This window comes from Oncorhynchus kisutch, linkage group LG6 (genome assembly GCF_002021735.2).
Source record: "Oncorhynchus kisutch isolate 150728-3 linkage group LG6, Okis_V2, whole genome shotgun sequence".
Classification (NCBI taxonomy): Eukaryota; Metazoa; Chordata; class Actinopteri; order Salmoniformes; family Salmonidae; genus Oncorhynchus; species Oncorhynchus kisutch.
This window is the reverse complement of record NC_034179.2, coordinates 51,021,369-51,049,132: the sequence shown is the minus strand read 5'-3', so window position 1 is coordinate 51,049,132 and position 27,764 is coordinate 51,021,369. Positions and strand designations below refer to the sequence as shown.

General features: G+C 41.8%; 1 protein-coding gene across 1 annotated transcript in view; it reads right to left on the bottom strand.

Annotated features, from left to right (window-relative positions):
* The window catches only part of LOC109891843 (follistatin-related protein 4), a 257,024-nt gene that overhangs the window by 17,745 nt on the left and 211,515 nt on the right, over positions 1 to 27,764 (bottom strand). The window contains exons 7-11 of the mRNA XM_031826907.1: positions 12,306 to 12,472; positions 8,318 to 8,438; positions 7,004 to 7,165; positions 3,564 to 3,698; positions 585 to 611 (exon numbers count right to left, since the gene is read on the bottom strand). Coding sequence (XP_031682767.1) covers positions 585 to 611; positions 3,564 to 3,698; positions 7,004 to 7,165; positions 8,318 to 8,438; positions 12,306 to 12,472 — 612 coding nt within the window. The remainder of the gene's footprint in view (positions 1 to 584; positions 612 to 3,563; positions 3,699 to 7,003; positions 7,166 to 8,317; positions 8,439 to 12,305; positions 12,473 to 27,764) is intronic.

Sequence of the window (27,764 nt, the reverse complement as noted above, 5' to 3'; positions counted from 1 at the left end):
GTTGTGTGACGTGCAGGCCAGTGGTGCAGTCTGCATCAGGATTCAAACGGGTGGGCCTCTCTCATACTCTCTAATCAGCCAAAAGAGTTATTCTCATACACACGTTTTGGTGTCACAACTTGATTATACTGTTCTGAGGAAGAGTTATGTGTGCTGAAGTGTTGAGGCAGGCCTGTAACAAAACTGTTTTAATTGCGTGTATATTTTCATGGTTAAGTCTTTGTGATATAATGTTTTCAGCAAGAACACACACACACCAATCATCGTTCAGGAATATATAGTAAAATGGTGGAAATTAGCGGTAAAGCTGCTAATTAGTAGCGTTACGTGCTGTTTTACAAATTATGTGTTTCCCTTGTGGATTTGTATTCTACACAAGCATTTCGCTACACCCACAATAACATCTGCTAAACATATGTATGTGACAAATACAATTTGATTTGACATATACTAGCATATAATGAACCTATATACCCTACAAGACATGGGCTTTCAGAAGACTGTTGGTCAATTATAGAGGTTCATTTAAAAGAACAGAAAATAAGACATGGTGACAAGTGTTATACAACAGTAGATTTTAGTACCTTCCTCCCGCCACAGTATGTTTGCAACTGCAGCATCAGCATCAGAATGACAGAAGAGCGACGGAGAAAGGGAGACAGAGGAGGAAGAGAGAGAGAGAAAGAGAGAGAGAGAGAGACCATGTCATATCAAGTCATTTCAGAAAAAGTGGGACAGAAACACATTTTGCAAGAGATTCTGTATTATCACAACATAAATGAGTTCTAGATTTTTAAATTGCATTTGAGGTCTATCTAAATCTCAAAGGCTGTACAAATGTTTTATATGTATATATATACAGTGCCTTGCGAAAGTATTCGGCCCCCTTGAACTTTGCGACCTTTTGCCACATTTCAGGCTTCAAACATAAAGATATAAAACTGTATTTTTTTGTGAAGAATCAACAACAAGTGGGACACCATCATGAAGTGGAACGACATTTATTGTATATTTCAAACTTTTTTAACAAATCAAAAACGGAAAAATTGGGCGTGCAAAATTATTCAGCCCCCTTAAGTTAATTCTTTGTAGCGCCACCTTTTGCTGCGATTACAGCTGTAAGTCGCTTGGGGTATGTCTCTATCAGTTTTGCACATCGAGAGACTGACGTTTTTTCCCATTCCTCCTTGCAAAACAGCTCGAGCTCAGTGAGGTTGGATGGAGAGCATTTGTGAACAGCAGTTTTCAGTTCTTTCCACAGATTCTCGATTGGATTCAGGTCTGGACTTTGACTTGGTCATTCTAACACCTGGATATGTTTATTTTTGAACCATTCCATTGTAGATTTTGCTTTATGTTTTGGATCATTGTCTTGTTGGAAGACAAATCTCCGTCCCAGTCTCAGGTCTTTTGCAGACTCCATCAGGTTTTCTTCCAGAATGGTCCTGTATCTGGCTCCATCCATCTTCCCATCAATTTGAACCATCTTCCCTGTCCCTGCTGAAGCAGGCCCAAACCATGATGCTGCCACCACCATGTTTGACAGTGGGGATGGTGTGTTCAGGGTGATGAGCTGTGTTGCTTTTACGCCAAACATAACGTTTCCTCTGACCAGAGCACCTTCTTCCACATGTTTGGTGTGTCTCCCAGTTGGCTTGTGGCAAACTTTAAACAAAACTTTTTATGGATATCTTTAAGAAATGGCTTTCTTCTTGCCACTCTTCCATAAAGGCCAGATTTGTGCAATATACGACTGATTGTTGTCCTATGGACAGAGTCTCCCACCTCAGCTGTAGATCTCTGCAGTTCATCCAGAGTGATCATGGGCCTCTTGGCTGCATCTCTTATCAGTCTTCTCCTTGTATGAGCTGAAAGTTTAGAGGGACGGCCAGGTCTTGGTAGATTTGCAGTGGTCTGATACTCCTTCCATTTCAATATTATCGCTTGCACAGTGCTCCTTGGGATGTTTAAAGCTTGGGAAATCTTTTTGTATCCAAATCCCGGCTTTAAACTTCTTCACAACATTATCTCGGACCTGCCTGGTGTGTTCCTTGTTCTTCATGATGCTCTCTACGCTTTTAACGGACCTCTGAGACTATCACAGTGCAGGTGCATTTTTACGGAGACTTGATTACACACAGGTGGATTGTATTTATCATCATTAGTCATTTAGGTCAACATTGGATCATTCAGAGATCCTCACTGAACTTCTGGAGAGAGTTTGCTGCACTGAAAGTAAAGGGGCTGAATAATTTTGCACGCCCAATTTTTCAGTTTTTGATTTGTTAAAAAAGTTTGAAATATCCAATAAATGTCGTTCCACTTCATGATTGTGTCCCACTTGTTGTTGATTCTTCACAAAAAAATACAGTTTTATATCTTTATGTTTGAAGCCTGAAATGTGGCAAAAGGTCGCAAAGTTCAAGGGGGCCGAATACTTTCGCAAGGCACTGTATATATATATATATATATATATATATATATATATATAACATTATACTGTACATACAGATACCATACAATAAATCAGATACAAAGCATTATAATTGATTTGTTATAACTTCTGTTTCTGACACTTTCTACCAGAGGTGTGGACTCGAGTCAGAATCAAGTCAGTCACAAATATGATGACTTGCAACTCGACTTCGACTTTAACACCAGTGACTCGCGACTTAACTTGGACTTGAGCCTTTTGACTCAAACTGACTTGATACACCTCCCCAAGTCCAAATATAAAGAATTATGCAGCGCATCAACTCTTCATTTAACGGATTACAGTTTGAATCGGACAGCAGCCAATCAAATTGTGCCAGCTGAGAAAAAGTTGAGCATGGCTATGCAGAGGAACGTCGGCGGGTGAATTCAGACGGAGCTCTTGGAAAGATGATACCCCAAATTATTATTTTCGGATATAAAGACTACGATGTAGTCAACAAAAAAACACATTGCAACTTGCAAAACATGTGGGAAGAAAATGATAGATTGCGGCCCATAGTGATCCTCGATAGGCTACCCATGTATTTCCATGGAAATATAAAGTTTATTTGGAAATAAAAAATATATATACTTTTTAAATGCCTTCATGATTTGTGTAAATGTAATATACTAAGGATTATTGTTAAAAATATGAAATGGTATTACATTGAAGAGCACATTATAACTTGTTTAGGACTCGAAACTCAAAGTTTAGGACTTGAGATTTATTGGTCTGGACTTGAGACTTGACTCGGACTTTAAAAATATATATATTTCACCTTTATTTAGCCAGGTAGGCCAGTTGAGAACAAGTTCTCATTTACAACTGCGACCTGGCCAAGATAAAGCATAGCAGTGTGGCAAAAAGAACAACAGAGTTGCCTGTCTTGATTCAGGACTTGAGTGCTAAGACTTGAGACTTACTTGTGACTTGTGAAACAATGACTTGGTCCCACCTCTGCTTTCTACAGCTTACTATTTTCGTTAATTGTATTGTAATTGTTAATTACTGTCTACATTTTCATTGCCAAAATTGGCTTTTGAAAATCCCAGAGACATTTTCCCATGTTCTACTCTCAGCCACTTACGTGTCTTTCTGGCTGAGTCCTCCACAAACAGAGACGATATGTCCTCGTCCACCCCCACCTCGTTCTTAGCAATGCAGGTGTAGGCGCCTGTGTCCTCATAGCGTACACTGCCAATGTGGAGCTCGCTCCCATTCGCTGTGTTAGAGATGAGCAGAAAAGGCAAGTGTTAGCTCAGCCCCATGTTTCTACACCAATATACATTTTCCATGGCTGTTTCATCCTCCCACCTAAAAAATGCACACTCTGTCCTTTTCGAAAATGAATAAACAAAGATAATCTAAGTAGCCACCTACCTGCGCACCTACTTCTCACTAACAGAAGCCATTGACGCCAGAACCCTTTTGACGACATCACAACAACACTTTATCAAAATATACTTTGACTGAAATCATCTCTGTCCTGTTCACAGAGATTTAGTGTCAGGAGAAAAGGGATGTATCCCAGGACACAGTGAGTGCTATCATCAGAGCCATCCCTCTCTGACGGTATCACTAGTGTGTGTGTGTGTGTGTGTGTGTGTGTGTGTGTGTGTGTGTGTGTGTGTGTGTGTGTGTGTGTGTGTGTTAGATGTATCAGGTAAACGTGATGTATCCCAGGGCACAGTGCTATCATGAGAGGCAGCAGAGGGATTCCTAGCTCTCTGACACTAGTACTCTGCCTTTTTTTGGATCTACGGCATGCTCTCACACTCACATCCCTCCCTCCTCATCCTCACGCTGCTGCTGTTGCTGCATTGTTGCCTTGATCATAAGGCAATCTTCACAACGCTGCAGAAGGAGTGAAGGACGCCTGTGTCAGATAGCTGCTTTCGACACGCCGTGTCAAAGATCATGTGCCAGTCTCTCTTCCACCTTCCTCCCCTCATCTCTGCCTCCCTCTTGCTGTCCTCTTTGATCCCCCTCTCTTGAGCTCTCTCCATGTGTCTCCTAAATGTGGAATGGCAGTGCAGAGGCAGTGGAGAACTTCTCAGTGCTACAAAAGACCTGACTGAGCCATGGCCTGAGACTAAAATCCTGGACTAATATAAACAAACAACTTCCACAGGACCCAATGCACAGATAATGCAATATACATTTATTTAACTAGGCAACTCAGTTAAAAACGCATTCTTATTTTCAATGGTGGCCTAGGAATAGTGGGTTAACTGTCTTGTTCAGAACGACATATTTTTTACCTTGTCAGCTCGGGGGAATCGACCTTTCGGTTTCTAGTCCAACGCTCTAACCACTAGACTACATGCCGCCCCATTTAGAGCAACGTAGATAACAAAAGTTATACCACCTTATAAACGGTCATTTTTGTTACACTATACCTCACGTCATTGAAATGCACAGTTAAATGGATGATGTTTTTACAGTAGTTTGTGTTCAAATTCACTTTTCTATCTACTCTTTAGGGAGGAGAAACGTAATGATGTAAAGTGTGGGCCTCCCGACATTAAACACCAGACAGTGTCGTAATTGCCTATTATCCATAATTATGCTTTGATCAATTTTAATGCATAACCACTCAATTAATAATTTGCCTATAGTTAGACATTGATTTCTCACTTAAAATGTTGTTTTTTTATGTTGAATTAATAACAAGGGAACAGAGATATTATACTGTGATTTCAGACTTGTAGAACTGTGTGGCGCCAAGGGGTAAATGGAAGGTTTTAGTGAGTTGAGATGTTGAGAATGTGTCAGATATAAATCAAATATACAGAGATGATAGATATATATATATATATCAATATTCCAAATGACAGAGGATGATGTTGGTTCTACATAATGCATTTCTATCTGATTTCAGCAGTGTTATGCCTTCCTATATAACCCCCATACAGCTGTCCATTCAGCACCATCAGTAGCACTAAGCAGTCATGAACCTTGGAGAGCCCCTATTCCTTACAGCTGAGGCTCTTGAACACTCCCATTGTAAATGGAGGGGATCCTGGCAGCATAGTTAGGCAGTTAACCGAAAAAAGCTATGTAAAAAAAAAACAACAACACACAATTAGTTTTTGTGTCGTGTAATGGACACTGCAGCTATAGGAGAAATGTTTTGTAAAGATTGACAGCATTTTTATCAGTTCAGTAAGGGGTCTAACTTTTCTTTTGTCTAACTTTCTTTATTGCGACAAACAGTGCTTGTCGAATAAATTATGATTGCCGAATCATTTTGAAGGGACGCGGGGCGGGGCACGTGAACCTCCACTCCACATTTGTTTCTAAATGCCTACTGCTCGTTAAATCTACTGTTCAACTATAAAAAATATAAAAAATAAAAATGTCTTTGCAAATCTTGCATTCTATCCATATTTGGCTTTTGCAAGCTACCTGATACATGACACAGATAGGTGGGAGGGCATACAGTCTATCGGCAATTTATTCATGCGGAATTTACCTAAACTAATGAAGGAAACACTTCAAATACTTCATTTTTATTTGACATTCTAGATTTCTGGGATGTCATTAGCTCCAGCTGTTTTTATCGACACAAATGCACCGCAGCAGTCAATTGCCGCATCTATTTTCTATGCAAACCTTCTAAATGTCAAGAAAAAAAATCACTGGACAACTTAATGGGAACATAGCTAGTGAGCACTGTAGCCTCACCTTTACATTGGCAAGACAGATTGCGAGCTCTAACATTAGCCTCCGAGTTGGAAATCAATTTACTGATGCAATGTTGACAAAAATTCATATGTAGAGTATCACTCTCTAAAACCACCGTGCTCTGTAGACTTTTGGGCACTCTGTTAAACCATCAGATCTGATAACAATTAAATGGACATCCTTAGAACCCAGCTCTAAACCGAGCTGTGAGAGTTGGCCGATCCGTGAAGCTGGGTTGCAGGACGTTAAATGTATGTGTGAAGCTTTCAGAACCTCCCCTGTTTAAGCTGCATCTGAAGCCTGAAAACAGGCTATTATCACAGGTAATGACCCACACACAGCCTGTAAACTGCCATCTAACGAGGACGACTCCATAAAAGACGATCACTTCTGTCCCCTCGGAAATTGAAACTTCCGTTTAACTCCCCCCACATGGCTGGCTGCTGTCGGTTTCATTTTCACACACTGTTGTTCCATCTATTTCTTTCATCTTCTAGGAATGGATATTTACTCTTCTGAAATCAGTGGCCTAAGCAATCAACCGGCAAACTAACAATAGTCAAAACGGTCACCATAATCTTAGATTTGGCAACACAGGAAGGTGTGACACAGATTGGCACCTAGTATAGCAACACCTCCATGGTTCCCTGCATAGTGGTGTGTCTGGTAAACAGCAGCTGCTATGACGGTAATAACAGGGTGCGTCTCAAGTGCCACCCTGACCCTTATACGTTACCTATGGGCCCTAGTCAAAAGTAGTTCTCTATATAGGCAATAGGGTGTCATTTGGTATGCACTCCGTCTTGCCAGTGTGGGCAGCAAGGCAGCCTGGTGCCTTACCGATGAGGGAGAGCTGCTTGGAGGGTCTAGGCTGCAGGTCCATGCCGTTCTTTAGCCACATGATCTTAGGGTCTGGGATGCCGTCGGCGTGGCAGTGCAGGCTGGCAGACACACCAGGCTCCTGGGCCTGCGTCTCTGGGTAGACCAGGATCACTGGGGGAACTAGATACACAGAAACACGCACACATGCACAGACACACACGTGAAAAGAGAGAGACACACGTACACAGCCACAAGAGAGAGGAGTTAGGGAGGTATACTTACAAAGAAACATTGATAGGAGTGGCAGAATGGTATAGAAACACACACACACACCAGGCACATCGGGCACACCAGGCAGAAAGGATTTAATTTCACACCAGTACCACACGCATAGCTACATGCACTGCATTACAACAGAGTCCAGCATGAGACATGTTTATAAGAGGCATGTTTATAAGACCAAATAAGATCACAATTGAAATACAAGGTAATTGTCTTCCAAGATAACCTGCCTTTCCAGGAAGAACACTTTTTCAGCTTTTTCAGCTTTTCTCAGCTGAAGCCAGGTCTTAGATGCAGCTGTATCGTTTTTCAATTAGCCTAAATCCTGCCGTACAACACAACACAATCACGCCTATTGTCCCTGTTAATTGAAAATCATTTCAGGCTATTTTTCCTCTATTCATATCTGCGCATGCAAATGAATCAAAGCTCCGAGAACGGCGATTATTATCTTTGATTTGATACGGCACAGACGGCTCTCCCAAGGTCCTCAATGAAGAGGCAGGCCCGGTAATCACACGTCATCTCAGCGCGAGAGAGAGAGGAAAAAAATACTTATGCAAACGAGTTTGTCGAGCAGTGTGCTTTGATAAATGTCTGCAGCATCTGCGCTGCTTGCTGCTGGCTAGTTGATGTACTGTAGCTACACACGGTTTACATGCTCAGGGTGGAATCAACTGACTATGGTGAATAGAACGCCATGGTTACAGGCCTCATTTGCTTTCGATGACAGAATGTTGGACATGTTGGGATCAATGCCATTTTTGGCGATGTGTGCGCTGTTGCTGTCATTGGAGTCTGAGGCAGGGGTTACCACTCCTGACCCCGGAAGGCAACTCTGAAGGTCCCTCCTCCACAAAAGCATCTAACTTTATCAAAATGTTTGTTGTCGATTCAACAACAAAGCAACAACAGGGAAACGGTAACGTTGAACGCAGCAATGATCGCAAACTGCAACTACTACACGTTTAACATTCTGTTGACCACGTGCCGAAACTAAAATCTGACCCTGAAAGGACAGTGAAATGTCAAGTGTGTGCCATTACTAACCATTCACCTGCAGTACATGGGTCTGGTAGAGCTCTTCATATCCATACGCATGACAGCTGTAGTTCCCCATATGAATGGTTGTCACCTTGGTGATGTAGAGGGAGCCGTCATCACCAAAGTCCTATTGGGAGAAGAGGAAGGTGGCAGTGGAGGATGGTGAGGAAGGGAATAAGGGAGGGAAGTGAGGTGAGAGGGGGGGGGGGGGGGTTGGGGACGAATGGAGGGAGGGAGGGCATACAACAGGGGAGCATGGAGTGATGGGAAGCATATTAGACAATGAATCAACGTGGTCCCTGGGTGTTGGGAGGGGCGTGGGGATTTGAGCCCCGTCGTCACGCTCACTCAGTCTGATAAATAGGAAGGGTTAAAAATACAAAGAACATTAGTGTGATTAATGGAGCCAGTTGTTGTTTTTCCGGATGCACAACTCACCTGGGGTTTTAGCAGGGGCTTAGGGAGGATTAAGAAACTAAATAGTGGTGTCCCGTATGTGGCGGACAGAGTGTGTGCAAAGCTACCTACCTGGTAACAAATCTCTCTCTGAACACAGACTAAAGCCTTGGAGTTTCTTGCCACAAGCTACTGTCCCACTACGTGATTTTAGATGGAAAATATTGCTTCTCTCTTAGCTAACGAGGTGGGAGAGGATGAGGACATATCATCTCTAGCGATGCTTTTAGGTGAGGAAAGGCAGAGGAAATACTTAGGACAGACTTAGCAAAACAGTAGTAACTGCTTTAGAAATAAATTACTGTATAGTACAGTACCTGTAGATCACAGGAGGTTGGTGGCACCTTTATTGGGGAGGGCATACTCATGGAAAAAGCTGGAGTGGGGTGAGTGGAATGGTATCAAATACATCGAACCCCTGGTTTCCATGTGTTTGATGCCATTCCATTTGCTCCGCCATTCTTATGAGCCGTCCTCCCCTCAGCAGCCTCCCCCTGTGAGGTAGATATTAAACAGTAGACATTTTTTTTCTATAGTATGTAGCCAGTACAGGTTTATCTGAGATGCTTTTAATTACCTAGACATGTGTGTACAGTATGTGGGTGGACCTGAGACTATAAATGCAATACAATCCTCTCAAAGTTAAATTAAACAAGAGATGCTGAACACCTTGTTCACACCGCCATTTGCATCTCAAATGATGGACCTTGTAGAGGGAAATGTCTTATAATAAAAAAATATAAAGATTTAATACAGTGAGCGGAATTGCTTTACACTTACACATAGTTAATTAGTTCCGCCTTATTTTATAAAGAAGCTAAATATTGTCTGATAAATGTTTCCTTTTGCTTTGTCTTTGAAATGCTAAACCAACCCCGATGCTTCCGTCTATCTCCCCTCCCCCTTTATAATAGACTAATATTTGTCTATTGTAGCCATAATAGCGTTTGTGGATTTTTCACAGCAGTCCCAAACGGGCGAGTTTGACATGCTAATTAACATATGATATAGCATAATTGTTTGAATAGAGAAAGCGCACTACTTAATTTCATTGCTGAATTATCCCCTTGTGTTTCAGTAAATGTTGGTCTGTCTGGAACTACTGGAGGTCATGAGTGAAACAAATGGTTTTCTTTCTCCTCAGTACATAGGCTGCTTTGACACAGGCAGTCCAATTCTGATCCTTTTCCACAAATTATTTGACCAATCAGATCAGCTCTTTTGCCAATAATTGGCCACAGGACCAGAACTGCGCAGCCTATGTAAATGCAGCCGTATAGTGCCGCCCTCTCCTTGAAGGCAATCAAAGCAGAGGGGAACAGATTTTATCTTTCCCAAAACACAACTCAATTACTTTGGAGAAAAGTAGCCATTCAATATGTAAAATGTCCCATTGAGAGAGAGAGAGCGAGAGAGAGAGCAAGAGAGCGAGAGAGCGAGAGAGCGAGAGAGAGAGCGAGAGAGAGAGCGAGAGAGCGAGAGAGAGAGCGAGCGAGAGAGAGAGCGAGAGAGAGAGAGAGCGAGAGAGAGAGCGAGCGAGAGAGAGAGCGAGAGAGAGAGCGAGCGAGAGAGAGAGCGAGAGAGAGAGCGAGAGAGAGAGAGAGCGAGAGAGAGACAGAGAGAGAGAGAGAGCAAGAGCGCGAAACAGAGAGCGAGAGAGAGCGAGAGAGCGAGAGAGAGAGCGAGAGAGAGTGAGAGCGAGAGATAGCGAGAGAAAGAGCGAGAGAGAGAGCGAGAGATAGCGAGAGAGAGAGCGAGAGAGAGAGAGAGAGAGAGCGAGAGAGTGAGAGAGAGAGCGAGAGAGAGAGAGAGAGAGAATAATACTGCTCTCCCTTTACGCTGTAGCAGAGTGCAGACAAATGGGTCTGATTCCAGCATGGGCAAATTGCCACTCAGCCAGCGAAACGTTTCGTATGTCAGAGTGCCTTTTGGGTTGGAATTCCAATCACAGCTAAATGTAATATTTGTTTATTGATTGCAAAATGAGATCATTTTCATAGTACAACACGAACAACTCAAGTTGGCCTGTAAATGAATCTACTTTACGCTGATCCGAAGCGACAAATCACACGGCAACCCAACGTAGCAGGCGTAGAAAGACGCCTGAACGGAGTTCCCGCTTCTGTTTTTTTTTTCGGGGGGAAACGGAAGTTGGGTTGAAAATACTGGATCCCTAAGAACTGGCAACATCCTCTCTCTGCCAACGCCGCTAGAGGGGCACACGCGGAGACCAAAGGCCTTCAATCAGTATGAATAATTTCCTTTGTTCTGAATTGAAATGCGGCGGTAGTGCCCAATAGGAGGTAACACTTTTCCTTGCAGACTGTGTGCATTGTAAGAGCATAAAGCCGCCTAAGAATTACGTGGGAACACATGATGCGGAGTGGCACATTGCTTATTGTGCACACCTGCATGTTCTTGCGCATCAGACATTACTTTGTGAACATGAAGGCATGAAAAATAACCTCAAAGTGGTAACTGACAACTGTAATTATCGCCACACACTATTTACCACTGAATACTCCATGGCAACAGTAGCAGTAGCATGTAGCACGTTGCACAGAGGACCTTATTTCTCTCACTTCCTTGTCCTCCCCGTGACCCCGCTTATGCACATGGCAGTTGACCTGCATGCCATTGTCTATTGTATCTCCATGGCAGCATATAACAAGGCCAATTCGTTAACATGCAAGTAGAGAATACTAATTAGCTGGTGGATTAACAGAGTCCCACACTGTCAGCTGTGAGGGAAACAACTCGCCGGCGCCGCCACTCCATAGTTCATTAACCGCATGTAGCCAATTCCCATGCTATGCTATGTTGGGATTTGCTAATATTTATTTTGAACATGGTTTGTGCTCTTTCAGATCAGCACGACGCCTGGCAGAGTGCCAATGATACCCAAATCATGACATAATTTCTAATTCGAATAAATGTTAGCTAAAAAGTGAGGAAAAAAACAGACCTGTTTTTAATTAGAAATGTTTTAAAAAACAAGCTGGGAAAATAAAATGAATTAATGGTGTTAATGGGAATTAGCATTTCTCATTTATTTTCCGTGAACCTTTATCTAAAGTTATTGATCATTCTTTGATTTCTTTCAATGTGAAGAGCCCCTGCTGAGAGACATTCTGAGGATAACAAAATATTAACCAACGTTCCAATTATATATTTTTTTCCTAAAAACATACCACATCAAAGTTTACAATGTTGGACACTGGTTCAGTGTTTCACCTCGAAAGGCCCATAATGTTTAAAGACACTCTTACTCACATCGACAGTCTTGGAGTGAAAGCCTATGCAGTTGAAAGCTGTAGGACTAACCTGTTCCAACCCTGTTCCCTTGGACTCTGGCTCATACTAGCATGACTTACTTCATGTCGAAACATGATTTTTACAGGGTCCTATAACTTCCCATAAATTCCCTGGTTTCCAGAAATCCTGGCTGGAGACGACTGGATTTCCTGCTAATTCCCTTCTTATTCTGGGAATCCTCCAACCAGGACAACTGAAACCCTCTGACTCAGCCGACACTCACATTGATGTCCTCCAGGTCCAGGAAGTTGAGTATGATTCCGTTCCTCTTCCAGATGATTGGCGGCCGCAGTGTTCCCTGGATGGCACAAGACAGCACGGTGCTGAGGCCCACTGTTACCGTGGAGACACTCACTCTCTGGTCCTCAGCCAGGCTCAGCTGAACAACCTCTGTAGTCGGGGTGGGGCGAAGAGGGCGAGAGATAGAGAGAGTGAGAGAGACATACAGTAGGGGAGTGAGAGAGAGGAGAGGAGGGGGGGGGGAGAAAGAGAGAAAGAAATAGGGGGTGAGAGAGAGAAAGAGAGAGAAGGAGAAAGAGAAAGAAAAAAAGAAGAAAAAAAAGGGGGAAAAAAGAAAGAAAGAGAGCCAATAAAAGAGATGAGCTGGTGGAACTGAACCAAAGACAGACTTTATTCATCACAGAACACACAGTAGGGGATACAAACACAGCTGTGTGAGAGGGAACGGTGTCTGATCTGAGGACGAGAGCAGGACATTGTGGAAATATCATTTCTCTCATTAAGGAAGATTTACATTCAGCTGACTAGCAAGTCCAATTTGTTTCACCTTTAAGGAAAATCAAGAAGCACTGTTCCAGAGTGTCCCCGGGGCCCATATACATGAAGGTAGAGAGAGGGATGGATGAATGAGGGATGACAGGTAAGAATATAATAAATACACTGAGTGTACAAAACATTAGGAACACCTTCTCTTTCCATGACACAGACTGACCAGGTGAATCCAGGTGAAAACTATGATCCCTTATTGATGTCACTTGTTAAATCCACTTCAATCAGTGTAGATGAAGGGGAGGAGACAGGTTAAAGAATCATTTTTAAGCCTTGAGACAATTAAGACATGGATTGTGTATGTGTGCCATTCAGAGGGTGAATCGGCAGACAAAAGGTTTAAGTGCATTTGAACGGGGTGTGGTAGTAGGTGCCAGGTGCACCGGTTTGAGTGTGACAAAAACTGCCATGCGGCTGGGTTTTTCACACTCAACAGTTTCTCGTATGTATCAAAAATGGTCCGCCACACAAAGGACATCCAGCCGACTTTACACAACTCTGAGAAGCATTGGAGTCAACATGGGCCAGCATCCCTGTGGAACGCTTTCGACACCTTGCAGAGTCCATACCCAGACAAATTGAGCCTGTTCTGAGGGCAAAAGGGGTTGCAACTCAATATTAGGAAAGTGGTCCTAATGTTTTGTACACTCAGTGTATGTCTGAATGACCCTGGGTCAAAATTGGTTGGGGTCTTTAGTATAAGTCATTCAATAAAACAAAGATTCCCAGACACCTGACAGATATCTAAACCGAGCCGACCATACATGAACTCCTGAGCTGTTCCCCTGTTCCCTTCCCACTGAAATGGATTGGATGGAAACAGTTGGCTCTCTTCCCCCGTGTGACCTATATGAAATTACAATGTGCCGTCCTCTCCTGCTGGTCTATACTTTCCTTACAGTCGGTATTGCTACAGTACATGTAACAAACACTACTGGATATGTAGGGGAATCCAATGGTGAGCAAATCCAGGTGATACAAATAAAATAGGTTTGACAGGTTTGAGACACACAATGTTGCTTCCTCTAGTCGACTCACCCTGGTTCATGTTCAGACTAGAATACCTTGCATTTCGAAGGAGCTTGGCGAAGAGCTGCTCTGCTAGGTACATGCTTGTGACAAATCTCCCCTGATTTTCTCGCAGAAGCAATTCACGATGTTCTGATCCACCTCTTATAAAGGCTTACGTAAACCCAATTCATCAGGCTCTGAAAGCAGAGAGCTAGCAGAGAGCTAGCGGAGCACCGAACACAAACTGCGTGAGAGGGAAACATTTACTGTTGCCGTCTAATGATATCATTAAGTCAAGAACTACTTAGATTGCTACACTGCTTGCTGTTCCTTCGTTCAGATACAAAACATACCAAGAGAGGCGAAACACTGAATTTATAGTAAAATAACCAAGGGTTACTTATAGGATTAGTGAAACACTGAATTTATAGTAAAATAACCAAGGGTTACTTACTGGATTGGTGAGATTAGGAGAGCACATCTAATAGTGTGCCTTTTGGGGGCCCGAAGTGAGATAGACCTTTTAACGTCTATTTTCTGCAATGGGGTATAAAGCAAATGTTGCAGTTTTAAAGCAAGTGTTCTGCAAATCTACACATGTTGCCATGGGGCAGAGAGAAAGGATGTGGAGTTTTACAGCACATTTCATGCAATTCTACCCATTTTGCCATGGAAGGGAGAGAAATTGTTGCAGTTTCAAAGTAAATTCCCTAATGACTTATGCCATGTTAATATGATATCTGAGTGAGAATGACTAACAAAACCAATGGGGCCTCCTGGAGGTCAGGGCCCCTGGGCACATGCCCTGCATGCGCGGTCGGTATTCGGCCATGATTAGGCCGAATACAAGTTTAGATACCTGGCTAGACAAACTCCCTCTAAAAATGCCCTCTCTAAAAACGTTGCCACTTCCAGGTAGGGTTTAACCTACCCCACAGTAAATTGGGGTGACATGGTGGGCCATGAGAGGTAGGCCAATGCAAAGCAGAATACATTGATTTGACATGGCTAGCTAGGGAGCGTACTCCTCACTACAACTGGCCTCTCACGTACACTGCATACCTTTATGTTACTGGTATCACAGTATGCAGAGAGAAGGATTGTGCAAATGACTGAGTAGTCAGTTTCCCTTTTTGCTCTCCAACGTTACACGTACAGTATATGAGTAGAGAGTAAAGTTGTTGAAAAGGACATATTCATTTGCAGGGTCTTGAGAGATGTCTCTGAACCGAAAGCAAAACTCTTGAAGGACAGTGAAGGTTGATAAAACTGATAGATCATTGTTAAAACCAGAAGATTTCGGCCTTCTAAATTCCGCCACAATATATACACTTTGACACATATGAGCTGAATCAAATGTAAAATTCAGAGTGCACTAAGATGGAGGTTATTGCAGAGTCAACCTGGCAACTTTTCAAACACACTCCGTATAGAAATTCAGCCTACACTGTTTTGTCTGGCACAAAAGCAATACAAAAACACACCCACACAAAAATGTCCATGTTAGAACGGTGGTGGTTTCATCTTTTGTTGGCTCTGAGCAATTCGATGTGAAATAAATCCTGATGCCAAATGGAGATTTTGACTCCAGCTTTGGAGATTGTTGTTCCCTGAGGAGAAGCCTCTCTCCGTCCAATTTTTTACCAGCCGACTACACAGGCAAAAGCCTCGTCTTCTGAAGAGCAGAGCGTGTGTGACAAAGGCAGACAAATTACATATCCACTGGCCATGCCTGCACGGTTCTCCCTGCTGGATAGGGTTGACATGACATTATCTCCTTAATGATTCCTAGGCTTTTAACCCATCCAAAAATTGCATGTGTACGAGTAACTTTCCTGCAATTCACAAACTATTGATCCATCAGTGGTAACTGCTAGCGCCTGCTATATGCGGTATAGCCATCGTGGAGGATGCTCGTTTCTGGCCTCCGCTCCAAAAAACACACGCAGAAATGTAAATGCAAAGTAGGAATGAGCTCTCCCTGGGAATAACTAATGTGGGCCTCTGAATGCAGCCCAGAGATCTTGTCCCCTTTCTCCTATATTACCTGGGGCCTCATGAGCTTTAATAAGACATCCCTGGAAAGAAAACAGGGAGAAGAGAGCTTGGCTGTCTGCGAGGTGGGGGTACACAGGAATGAGAGTCGAGGAAGGAGCATTAGACTCGGTAAGAATTCGGCCTAAATGTTTGATTGGTCTCCATAGCTCCACCTCCCAAGCTCTCTGATGCTTATGGCATTCTGATGAAGTTGTCAGTTGTGGCTAAGGCAATTTGTGACCAAGCTTTAATCACTTCCTGACTGACGTCTTGAGCTGTTGCTTCAATATATCCACATTATCTTCCTTTCCTCATGATGCCATCTATTTTGTGAAGTGCACCAGTCCCTCCTGCAGCACCACAACTGCACCCCCACAACATGATGCTGCTACCCCCATGCTTCACGGTTGGGATGGTGTTCTTAGGCTTGCAAGCCTCCCCTATTCCTCCAAACATAACAATGGTCAGTATGGCCAAACAGTTCTATTCTTGTTTCATCAGACCAGAGGACATTTCTCCAGAAGGTATGATCTTTGTCCCCATGTGCAGTTGCAAACCGTTGTCTGGCTTTTTATGACGTTTATGGAGCAGTGGCTTCTTCCTTGCTGAGCAGCCTTTCAAGTTATGTCGGACTCGTTTTACTGTGGATATAGATACTTTTGGACCCGTTTCCTCCAGCATCTTCACAAGGTCCTTTGCTGTTGTTCTCGGATTGATTTGCACTTTTCACACAAAAATATGTTCATCTCTAGGAGACAGAATGCATCTCCTTCCTGATCGGTATGATGGCTGCGCAGTCCCGTGGTGTTTATACTTGCGTACAATTGTTTGTACAGATGAACGTGGTACCTTTAGGCATTTGGAAATTGCTCCCAAGGATGAACCAGACTTGTGGAGGTCTACAATTTTTTTCTGAGGTATTGGCTGATTTCTTTTGATTTTCCCATGATGTCAAGCAAAGAGGCACTGAGTTTGAAGGTAGGTGTCAATTAGCCAGAAGCTTCTAAAGCCATGACATAATTTTCTATAATTTTCCGAGCTGTTTAAAGGCACAGTCAACTTAGTGTATGTAAACTTCTGACCCACTGGAATTGTAATACAGTGAATCATAAGTGAAATAATCTGTCTGTAAACAATTGTTGGAAAAATGACTTGTGTCATGCATAAAGTAGGTGTCCTAACTGACTTGCCAACACTATAGTTTGTTAACAAGAAATGTGTGGAGTGGCTGAAAAACGAGTTTTAATAACTCCAACCTAAGTGTATGTAAACTTCCACCTTCAACTGTATATACAGTATATTGTAACGACCCTGGGTTTATAAGCATGGATATTGACTCTGACGCTCGAGCATGCTTTTGCGGCACAGTCGATAGCGCGCTGGACTTCAGGCTAGAAGGTCGAGGGATTGAGACCTGCTCCCTGCTGTTTCCTTACATTGGTGTCAGAAGTGATCGGACCTTGTATCCACGACAGTGCGTGTGCTTGGCCGGTGAGCGCGTTCCTATAAGACATTGAGTCGCGAGGACGGATTTTTTATTAAATTTAAAAATTAAAAAAAATCTCATTTTGTCTGTCATAGTTGAAGTGTACCTATGATGAAAATTACAGGCCTCTCTCATCTTTTTAAGTGGATGAACTTGCACAGTTGGTGGCTGACTAAATACTTTTTTGCCCCACTGTATATATATATGGTAGTGTGTATATATATATTTATATACATACACACTACCGTTCAAAAGTGGAGTCACTTAGAAATGTCCTTATTTTTTAAAGAAAATTTAAAAAAATTGTCCATTAAAATAACATCAAATTGATCAGAAATACCGTGTAGACATTGTTAGTGTTGTAAATGACTATTGCTGCTGGAAACTGCAGATTTTTAATGGGAAATCTACATAGGCGTACAGAGGCCCATTATCAGCAACCATCACTCCAGTGTTCCAATGGCACGTTGTGTTAGCTAATCCAAGTTTATCATTTTAAAGGGCTAATTGATCATTAGAAAATACTTTTGCAATTATGTTAGCACAGCTGACAACTGTCATCCTGACTAAAGAAGCAATACAACTGGCCTTCTTTAGACTAGTTGAGTATCTGGATCTTCTGCATTTGCGAGTTAAATTACAGGCTCCAAATGGCCAGAGACAAATAAATGTTTTCTGAAACGAATCAGTCTTTCCTTGATCTGAGAAATGAAGGCTATTCCATGAGAGAAATTGCCAAGAAACTGAAGATTTCATACAACGCTGTGTACTACTCCCTTCACAGAACAGCGCAAACTGGCACTAACCAGAATAGAAAGAGGAGTGGGAGGCCCCGGTGCACAACTGAGCAAGAGGACAGGTACATAAGACTGACACATTTTCAGAAGAAAGTGCTTTGTCTTTGGCCATTTTGAGCCTGTAATCGACCCCACAAATGCTGATGCTCCAGATAGTCAACTAGTCTAAAGATGGCCAGTTGTGTTGCTTCTTTAATCAGTATAACAGTTTTCAGCTGTGCTAACATAATTGTAAAAGGGTTTTCTAATGATCAATTAGCCTTTTAAATTGATAAACTTGGATTAGCTAACACAATGTGCCATTGGAACTCAGGAGTGATTGTTGCTGATAATAGGCCTCTCAACGCCTACATTTAACTAGGCAAGTTAGTTAGGAACAAATTATTATTTACAATGACTGCCTACCCCGGCCAAACCCTAACCCGGACAACGCTGGGCTTTTTGTGCGCCACCCTATGGGACTCCCAATCACGTGACGCCTCTAGCACTGAGATGCTGTACCTTAGATCGCTGCACCACTCGGTAGCCCCACAATATATATAGAGAGTCAGGATAGATCATTTCAGGTTATACAGTGTCAAGCTAGATCATTTCAGGTTATATAGAGAGGATAGATCATTTCAGGTTATACAGTGTCAAGCTAGATCATTTCAAGTTATACAGAGTCAGGCTAGATCATTTCAGGTTATATCGAGTCAGGATAGATCATTTCAGGTTAGGTAGATAGATTAATTAATACATTCAGGATATCAACACCTGAAAAGGAATTTGTTTATTTTGCCATTCTTGATACTTGCTACCTATTCTCCAATGTTGCCAAAGCTGCTTAGCAATGGGCTTTAAAGCAATTAGGTTTAAAACAGCTCTTAATTGGTGCTCTGTTTCCTCTTGCTGGGCCACATTCTTGTGACTGCATGGTTCCCTCAGTCCAATCCCTAACTGATAGCAATGTGCCACTACTGCAATATAACATCTGAAGAAAAGCAGCCACATTGGACCTAAAGTACAAACATGCATGCACACACACAAGCACGTGCACACACACACACTTTAATGTGTCTTTTCAAAGCGGGGAGAGGCTCTATGCAGATATGCCTCCCCTGAGATCCCTCGGTGACTACAAACAATCCCCCTGATGTGTTGCTGTACATATAAGCCTGGGCTGTGCAGGTGGGAACTGATACATATGGTTGTTCTATTATCAATTAAAAACAGACCATATTTGCCACGTCCAGCAAAAGGACTTGCAAGGACTTATAAGGTCTTGTAATTTCACACCAATGCAAAGTGATAAAATACATAAATACACCAGCTAATACATTTTTGGTTCCAGGAACGGTTGGGTTAGGTAGAATATGTATTTATTAAGAATCCCCATTAGCTGCTGCCATGGCAGCTGCTACTCAGACCTGGGGTCCAGCAACATTACCTCTTATTCTGAGAGTGTTGCACACCGAAGCATCCCAGGAACAGTCTAACGAATTGTTCACTCCAACAAGTTCTAAAACGTTCTATGGAACATTCATTTATCTTAAAGCCATAGACATTAAAACCAGTAGATAGTGATAGTGCCGACGTCATCCACGTGTTCCTATGGAAAACTTGGCTCGTGAAGCCAGAAGTATTAGAATTTGAAGCGTGACATATTGCTGAATGGGGCTGAATGGCACCCCCCCAAAAAATTGCTAAGGATCATGGTGAAAGTGTTCGTAACTAGAAAATGATTGTGGTCGATGTAGTCGTTTTCATCCTGCCTGAGAGAGTTAACCTTAATGTCTATGGAACCTCCTCGTAGCCTGCCGGGCCTGTGATTGGTCTATGTCAGCACGTGGTCCTGTGTGACGACAAATGTCATAATAATAATTTACGTAGGCTCTCAAGGGCACTGCTAGGTTGCTACATGGTAGCTGACCAGCAAAGCTTGTGACTACACGCTCCAGACCGGACATTGGGGGCCTGATTAAAACCCAATGGGACCCAGTAGAAAGAGGTCTCCACATGTTCTTGAAAAGTTGTTTTGCTATAGCTGAGATGGTATGTGAATCAAATGTTTCCAGCACAACAACCTGAAGTTATTACCATTGGAATAAAACATTCACTTCTGTCTCTCTTGGTTTTTCTTTAGTGCTCTCCCTCTCTTTCATTCATTCTCTCTTTTTATTTCATTCTCTTTCTCTCTCTCTCTCGTTCTTGAGTTCTCTCTCTTTCATTCTCGCTCGCTCTCTCTCTTTCATTCTCATCTCTTATTCCCCTCTCTCTTTCATTCTCTCTCTCTCTCTCTCTCTCTTTCTTTAGTTCTCTCGCTCTCATTTTATCTTTCTCTCTTTCTTTAGTTCTCTCTCTTTTATTCTCATCTCTTTCATTCCTTTCTCTCTTTCTCTCTCTCTCTTCAATTTGAGGGATCTGAATGTGTCAATTTGCGAGTGTGCTGGTAATTCATGGAGGGAAAGAGAAGATGAGCAATCAGCAGCCCACTCATTAATCACACACAATCCAGACCCTTAATCTCCTCCACAGGTAAAGATGAATCCCTCCATTGCCTCTCGCTCTACTTCTCCTGTCTCACTTTTATTCTACTTCTGTCTCTCTCTCTCTTTTGTATTTTTCTATCTTTCTCTCGCCACTTCTCTCTTTGCCTCTCCTCCTGTCTGTCCCTCTCTTTCTCTCTCTCTCTCTCTCTCTCTCTCTATCTCTCGGTCACTTTCTCTTTAAATGAGCCCCAGTGGCTCTAACAAAGCCAAGGTGGAGAGACTGACTGCGGCTCCCTGGCAGCCCTGAACTACAAGGAGAATGAAGCTTTTTATAATCACTAAGAATAGGAAAGGTCTGGATGATGAGAACAATCACTTCGTTAAACTACATTTAAAAGTTTAGAAATAAGAAAAGATTTCATTGATTGGGCAGGACCTATATCTCTACGTGAGCTCTGTAATATAGGCACAGGAGAATCTGCAATGTAAGGTCAATAACCTACTACATGGCTGCTAGTCTGCTTAGTGGTTTATTAACAAAAATATACATTTACATTTACTTGTAAATCGGTATCTAAATGATAGCATGATGTTACTAGGTACTAATCTCTCGCGTCGAATGCTCTCACTAGATTTCATGGAAAAATATCATTTTATGGAAAAATAGGATACAGAATGTTCAGGCACATGCAATTTGACATTTACATTTTTCAGTCCGTTATGCTGCTTGTGAAACGGAGATAAGAAAAGCTTTGTAATTTGGGGAACAGTATAAGTTACTGAGGATAACTGAGGAGAAATTCTATGTCACAGCCAATTGCCATTATTTGCTTAAAGAAATCCATAAATCCTTATGGAACTCAATTTCCTGAACCATAAAAAAAAAACAATAATTTCCAGTCACATATTGTTGAATGGACTGAACGTTTGACTGCGAATGGGTGTCTTTCTCATGTACATTAAAAAATTCACAACCAATAGTTAATGTAAAACTTACTCTACTAAGTTATAGTAACCGAAAGGTTGCAAGTTCAAACCCCCGAGCTGACAAGGTACAAATCTGTCGTTCTGCCCCTGAACAGGCAGTTAACCCACTGTTCCTAGGCCGTCATTGAAAATAAGAATTTGTTCTTAACTGACTTGCCTAGTTAAATAAAGGTCAAATAAAGTATGTGATGGCAAATATTCAGCGGTCTAGAAAAAAATAGGTTCAGATAATGCACTGAACAGTTGGCAAATGAATCCACTTAATAAACAGTACAGTTTTGTACCATTGGTATTTGCTTGTAGTGTGAAGGATACGTTTAACCTTGGACACAATGTCTTCATCTTACAATAGTTGAGGATAGGCTTGTTTCCTAAAATGGAATCTGAAATTCCATTTTAGGTCTTTTTTTAGGGGGCTGGTCCATCAAGGCGTCCTTCTCAGGTTAAAAATATTTTCACGAGACCCTCTCCGTGTAAGGTACAAAAAAAAATATGTGCACACCCTCCCCCTCATAGACTTAACAAAAAAATAGCACAAATAACGAACTGTAGCGACCCTGTGTTTATAAGCGTGGATATTGAATTTGCCACTTCAGCATGCTTTTGGGGCACAGTCGATGCCACGCAGGACTACGCCGCGACAGAAAGTTGAGGGTTCGCGGAGCACCACGGATGAGCTAACTCTCCCTGACAGTTTCGTTAGACCTACTCTACGATCAAAGCCATCTGATAGACAATGATCAGCTAGGTGAAAATCTGATTTTCAACATGTTTATGCAATATTTATAATTATCTCAAATGTATGCAACAAATGTTCCACCAACAGGTTTCTGTGCAGACTTTGGGCGCTTCCACACGGTTTGCGTTTTCAACGCTACAATCTGCACAGTTTGGCTGCTGGAATTATATTTTGGACGAATGTGCGCAGGTAGCCTACAGGATACGTTTGAAGTAGCCTATAATCAGATGAAAACTTTATGACTGGTTGTGTTAATGCCATAAATAAAAGAGAATACATTGTAAAAGTGAAATGACAAAAGTTTAGGCTATAGGATATTGAAGCGTTATGAATTCCAGGTGCGCGAGGAATAGCCACTCGGATTGGAGAGAAGGCAGAGCTCATCATCCTGAATACCTGGGTTTGCTGGAAGCATGTGGCCACATTATTATAGGATGACTTGGTGAGCGACAACAGACAGCGCATCTCAGCATCAGAACTTAAAATACAGTCAGACTGGCATGCTACTTTCTATACCGAATAAATTGTTAAGAGTAGAATGGAATAGAAGAGTAGAATCACGTTTGCGCTGTGATTCGAATGACATTTTCGCTGCAGTTTACGGCCTAGAGTAGAACGTACTCACGTGAAAACAATGCAATTATTCATTGCAATGGGGTGTTGGAGGCTAGTCTTGGTAGGATCATTGTAGTGTCCCTAAACAAGTTCAATAGGGCAACTTTTTGAGCTGCCTGTCTCATGTCTTCACTGTTCTTTCATGCACAATGATGCACCATGTCCTCTCCACATAATGAAAATTGGTGCAGCTTTGAATGATTTTATATGTGGTATGATCGCTACTTAGGATATTGCAGATCTGGACAAACGATCCACCTACCACTATTGTCACGATGGATAGAAAGCAGGATAGACTGGTAGACTATATTGACCTGTGTGGTATAGTTAGTGTGTGGAAAAACTTAGTGCATAAGGGAAGTACCAAAACACCTCGATATAGGGAAGGTGCATGCAAGCAGAAGAGGACATTTGGCTAGGATGGAAGTAATGGTATAGTAAAACCTGCAAAAGGGGTAAAGTAAACCCTGGAGAAAAAACTCTACCCTATGCCAAATAAAAACCACAGAACTCTACCCAAAAACAACAAAAGAAAAAAGATAGACAACCTTCACTTAATACTGACCTCCAAGCCTTTAAGTGAGGAGCGACACATTCTCTGAAACTAATCTCCAATTTAATTTGGCTAGATCAAGTCTGATACATTAAAGGCCAACATGCAATCTGGATATTCTTTAATCTGTAAAGCAGACGCATTGCTGATTCTGTGATGGAAATGTAAAGGTAATTTACGATTGAGCCGACATGCAGCATTTACTGTGAATGCAGTCTTCACCAACACATGAACATTGCCTTTAAATTTCAATCACGATGTAATGCTGAATTTCCACGATAACGGATTGAATAGAGCCTAAATCTTTTAAAAACAGCCAGCCAGAGGCATTTTCTTATTAAACAATGCTAAAGCCTTTGACAGGGGTAAATAGCTTTTCTTGTTTTAAAGCCTTAAGGAGGAGGTAAGAGGGATTAATTGCCTGCAGCATAAATCTTTTCTTATGGGTGCCACTGACTGACCTGACCTAGAGATGTTATTGGCACACACACACACACACACACACACACACACACACACACACACACACACACACAGCATCTCTTCTGCAGCTCATTAAGTGGGGTGTGTTTGAAATGTCTTCCAAAGCGTCAATGTTAGGCCTTGGTTCTTCTCAGAGTGTAGGAATCACCTTGCCTAGACAGTGTTTGGGTTTGAACATGATTTGTAACTTTTGAATTGAATTTCATTCTGCGTGTTATTCAGAAAGCTAGGGGCCCGATTCAGTCAGATCCGCTTTAGCCGACATCTTCATAGCTGATGATTTGATGTGTCGGAGGTGGAACTGCGTTAGAGCTGTCAAATCCACAATCGACTCACAGTATCATACCTAAAGCAGACATTGCCATTGGCTGCACAAAGACGCAGTAAGAGAAATCCCATGCAGCCTTGTTTACACGTTCAAAAACTGAAATGTGAGATGTAATCTACACCTTGTTTAGGATGATTGAAATTCTCATTATTTCATTTAATGAATTTCATTTGAACGTCATTATTTCTATATAGCCTACACTTTCTGGTTCTGAACTTCTAACGCGAGTGGGACGGGTCTGGCTTCGTGACAAAGATCGCTTGACAGCTCCAACGCAATTCCACCTCCGACACAGCCAAAACATCAGCAATGCGGGTGTCTGCTATCACTGTTAACACCTGATCTGATTGAATCTAGGCCTAGAAAGGAGGATGGTGAAAGCGAATTATGTGCAGGGAAATGGCTAAGTAAGCGTTGTGCAGTAATGTCACCATGAGACTTGAAGTACTGTTGTTCTGCCTTGGCTTTTAACTGACAATGAATGGTATTGATGGGTACGTTATAGTGTGTTATAGTACTGGGAATACTGGTTCAAATCTGCGGTCCACTGTAACAGACTGTGGTAAAAGCCTAGTAAAACGCACTACCGTAATCACCAGACATCGATCTCTGATCAACATAAAAGAGGAGGCAGTAAATAAAAGGCATTCATGCTTTAATGTTACTAGTTTTTAAGGTCTGTTGCATTCAGGTGTAATACATACTGTGCATGGCCAGCCCATAGATCTGTACACAGATACAATAATATACTTCTATGGGAGCTAGTGAATGCAGTATCACACTGAGAGCACTTATCTTGCTTTAGGCTCAGGCAGCTTAACTTTTTTTTTTTTACGAAATACTGATGGAGTATAAGCAGTTTTGCTATAGGTACAGAAGATTAACAAACATGTGACACTGATATTGCTGTAAAAGGTGGTGTTTCAAATGAGCTGCTGCTACGCTAGGACATTAGCTAGCAAGTGTAAACATTACTTAGCATGTGTGAGAACATTCCATTCAATAGCACAACATTGCAATAGCCTCAACCATTAGTGTAAGTCAGTAACCAATATAGGTGTCAGGCCCGAGTTCTTGTTATGTAGTAGGATGTCAGATCCCAGTGAGCTCGATAGAGACTTGGAGAGAGGCTGCGGTCACATGTCACAGGCCTTGGGGCAATTGTTACCCTCACCGCTCCATGGCGACACTTATCGTAGATGGCAGGGCAAGGGGGCAGACGGTGGGTGAATACACAGTCATAGGGACAGTAAATGCGGGCTGACAATGCTCAGCTGTCCCAGTCCATGTGACTATGACTTTCCTCACCAATGGACATTTCTGTAATGCATGTCACTGCCATGGTCTGTGTGACACACTGATGGGGAGTCAGGTTGGATTTACGTGTCAATTAATAATCAGTCGTCTTACTGATATGACAGGAAGCCTGCATCCTGTCCCTAGCTGTTTCCTCTGTTGGAGGATAGAATGGAAGGAAAATAACATTCCATTTCCTCTCAAGCAATAATCGCAAAGTGCAGTTTGACCTTGTCTGAAGTGTTTTTTCAAGCGAACATTTTTTTGGTAACATCCTTATTACAGTGTAATTACATATGTTATTACACTGTAATTACATATGCTATTACACTGTAATTACATATGCTATTACACTGTAATTTCATATGCAATTACACTGTAATTACATATGCAATTACACTGTAACAATCATTGTAATTAATTGTAAAATTCATAGTTACACTGTAATAACTGGTGGTAATTGCAGTCTGTAATTACAGTGGTGTTAACAACGAACGCTAGTTACCATGCTTGTTACAAATGTTAAAGTTTCCGATAACATCCCAACACACCATATTTCAGCCTGCACAAACCACGTGATAAGTGTTAGCCAATTGAAAACCGATCACTTCTGCAATAAATAGCTCTGGAGTATGATGCCCAGGCCCAATAGCAAAAACGGGTTCACAAACAGTTTAAAATGTTAAACCATTTTACTGTGCATTGAGTCAATTACAATGAGTTAATTATTTGAATCATCAATTAAACATTTGTAAACACATTAATAAACAACTAACGTTTAAAATTATGATAGTCAATTGTGATTGCCAAATTGTAAGCCTATTATTAATCTTGGTTGAATAATGGTTTATAAATGCACTTAAAATGGTCATAAGACAAACTCTTATTCCATCATGTAACCTTGCAAGTGTTTCACCGTTGAGGAACATTCTCACTTTTGGCTGGGCTGCATTGGTGCAATTATTTATTTATCGCAGAAATTAAGGCATCATGTCAAGCTCTGCCCATCTACGCAAAACCCTAGAAATAATGGTGACCGCAAACGTGCCCAGATGTTCACATCGATATCATGTGAAAGCGCGCAAAGAACGCTTTCACATGAGGAAGGTCAGTGTGCGAGTCCAAACATGAAAGATTGCTATGAAAAAAACAGTGTTGTAGGTCAAAAACATCAACACTGGAGAGCAAAAGTATGTTTTCCATGCAATTTATTTGCATTTTTGGATACATGAATTCTGCTGGATGATTTAGCATAGGTATCCAGCTAGCTATTCACTAGCTAAATAGCTAGCTAACATTAGCTGGGCTCGATGGTTGTATGTTCTCTTAACCTTCTCAGGGTATCCGTACTCAAGGGTATTACGTGAGACACACCCAGCATGTTAACGTTAGCTAGCTAGCTAGGGTAATATACAGTGTCTATGCTACATTTTCATACATTCTTCTTTTCTACCACAGATTCTCACAAGGTCACCGACACCAGGATGGGAAATGCTTATAAGAAAGAAACAGATGGAGACAGAGACAGTTGTCAATTTCCATTGCTTAAAGTGGAAAAAAAGACCATCTCAATTAGCTATCTAGGCTATTAACCATACTTTAGGCTACAGGTTTGAGTCACCACTAAAGGTTGAAGTCGGAAGTTTACATACACCATAGCCAAATACATTTAAACTCAGTTTTTCACAATTCCTGACATGTAAAAAAAATTTGTTAGTCAGTTAGGATCACCACTTTATTTTAAGAATGTGAAATGTCAGAATAATAGTAGAGAGAATGATTTATTTCAGCTTTTATTTCATCCATCACATTCCCAGTGGGTCAGAAGTTTACATACACTCAATTAGTATTTGGTAGCATTGCCTTTAAAATGTTTTACTTGAGTCAAACATTTCGGGTAGCCTTCCACAAGCTTCCCACAATAGGTTGGGTCAATTTTGGCACATTCCTCCTGACTTAGCTGGTGTAACTGAGTCAGGTTTGTAAGGACTCCTTGCTCGCACACACTTTTTCAGTGGGTTTATCCTCTCACTTGGATGGCAAAGAGGTTCAGGTTGTCATAATGGGTAATCTGTATGATTGTATGATTG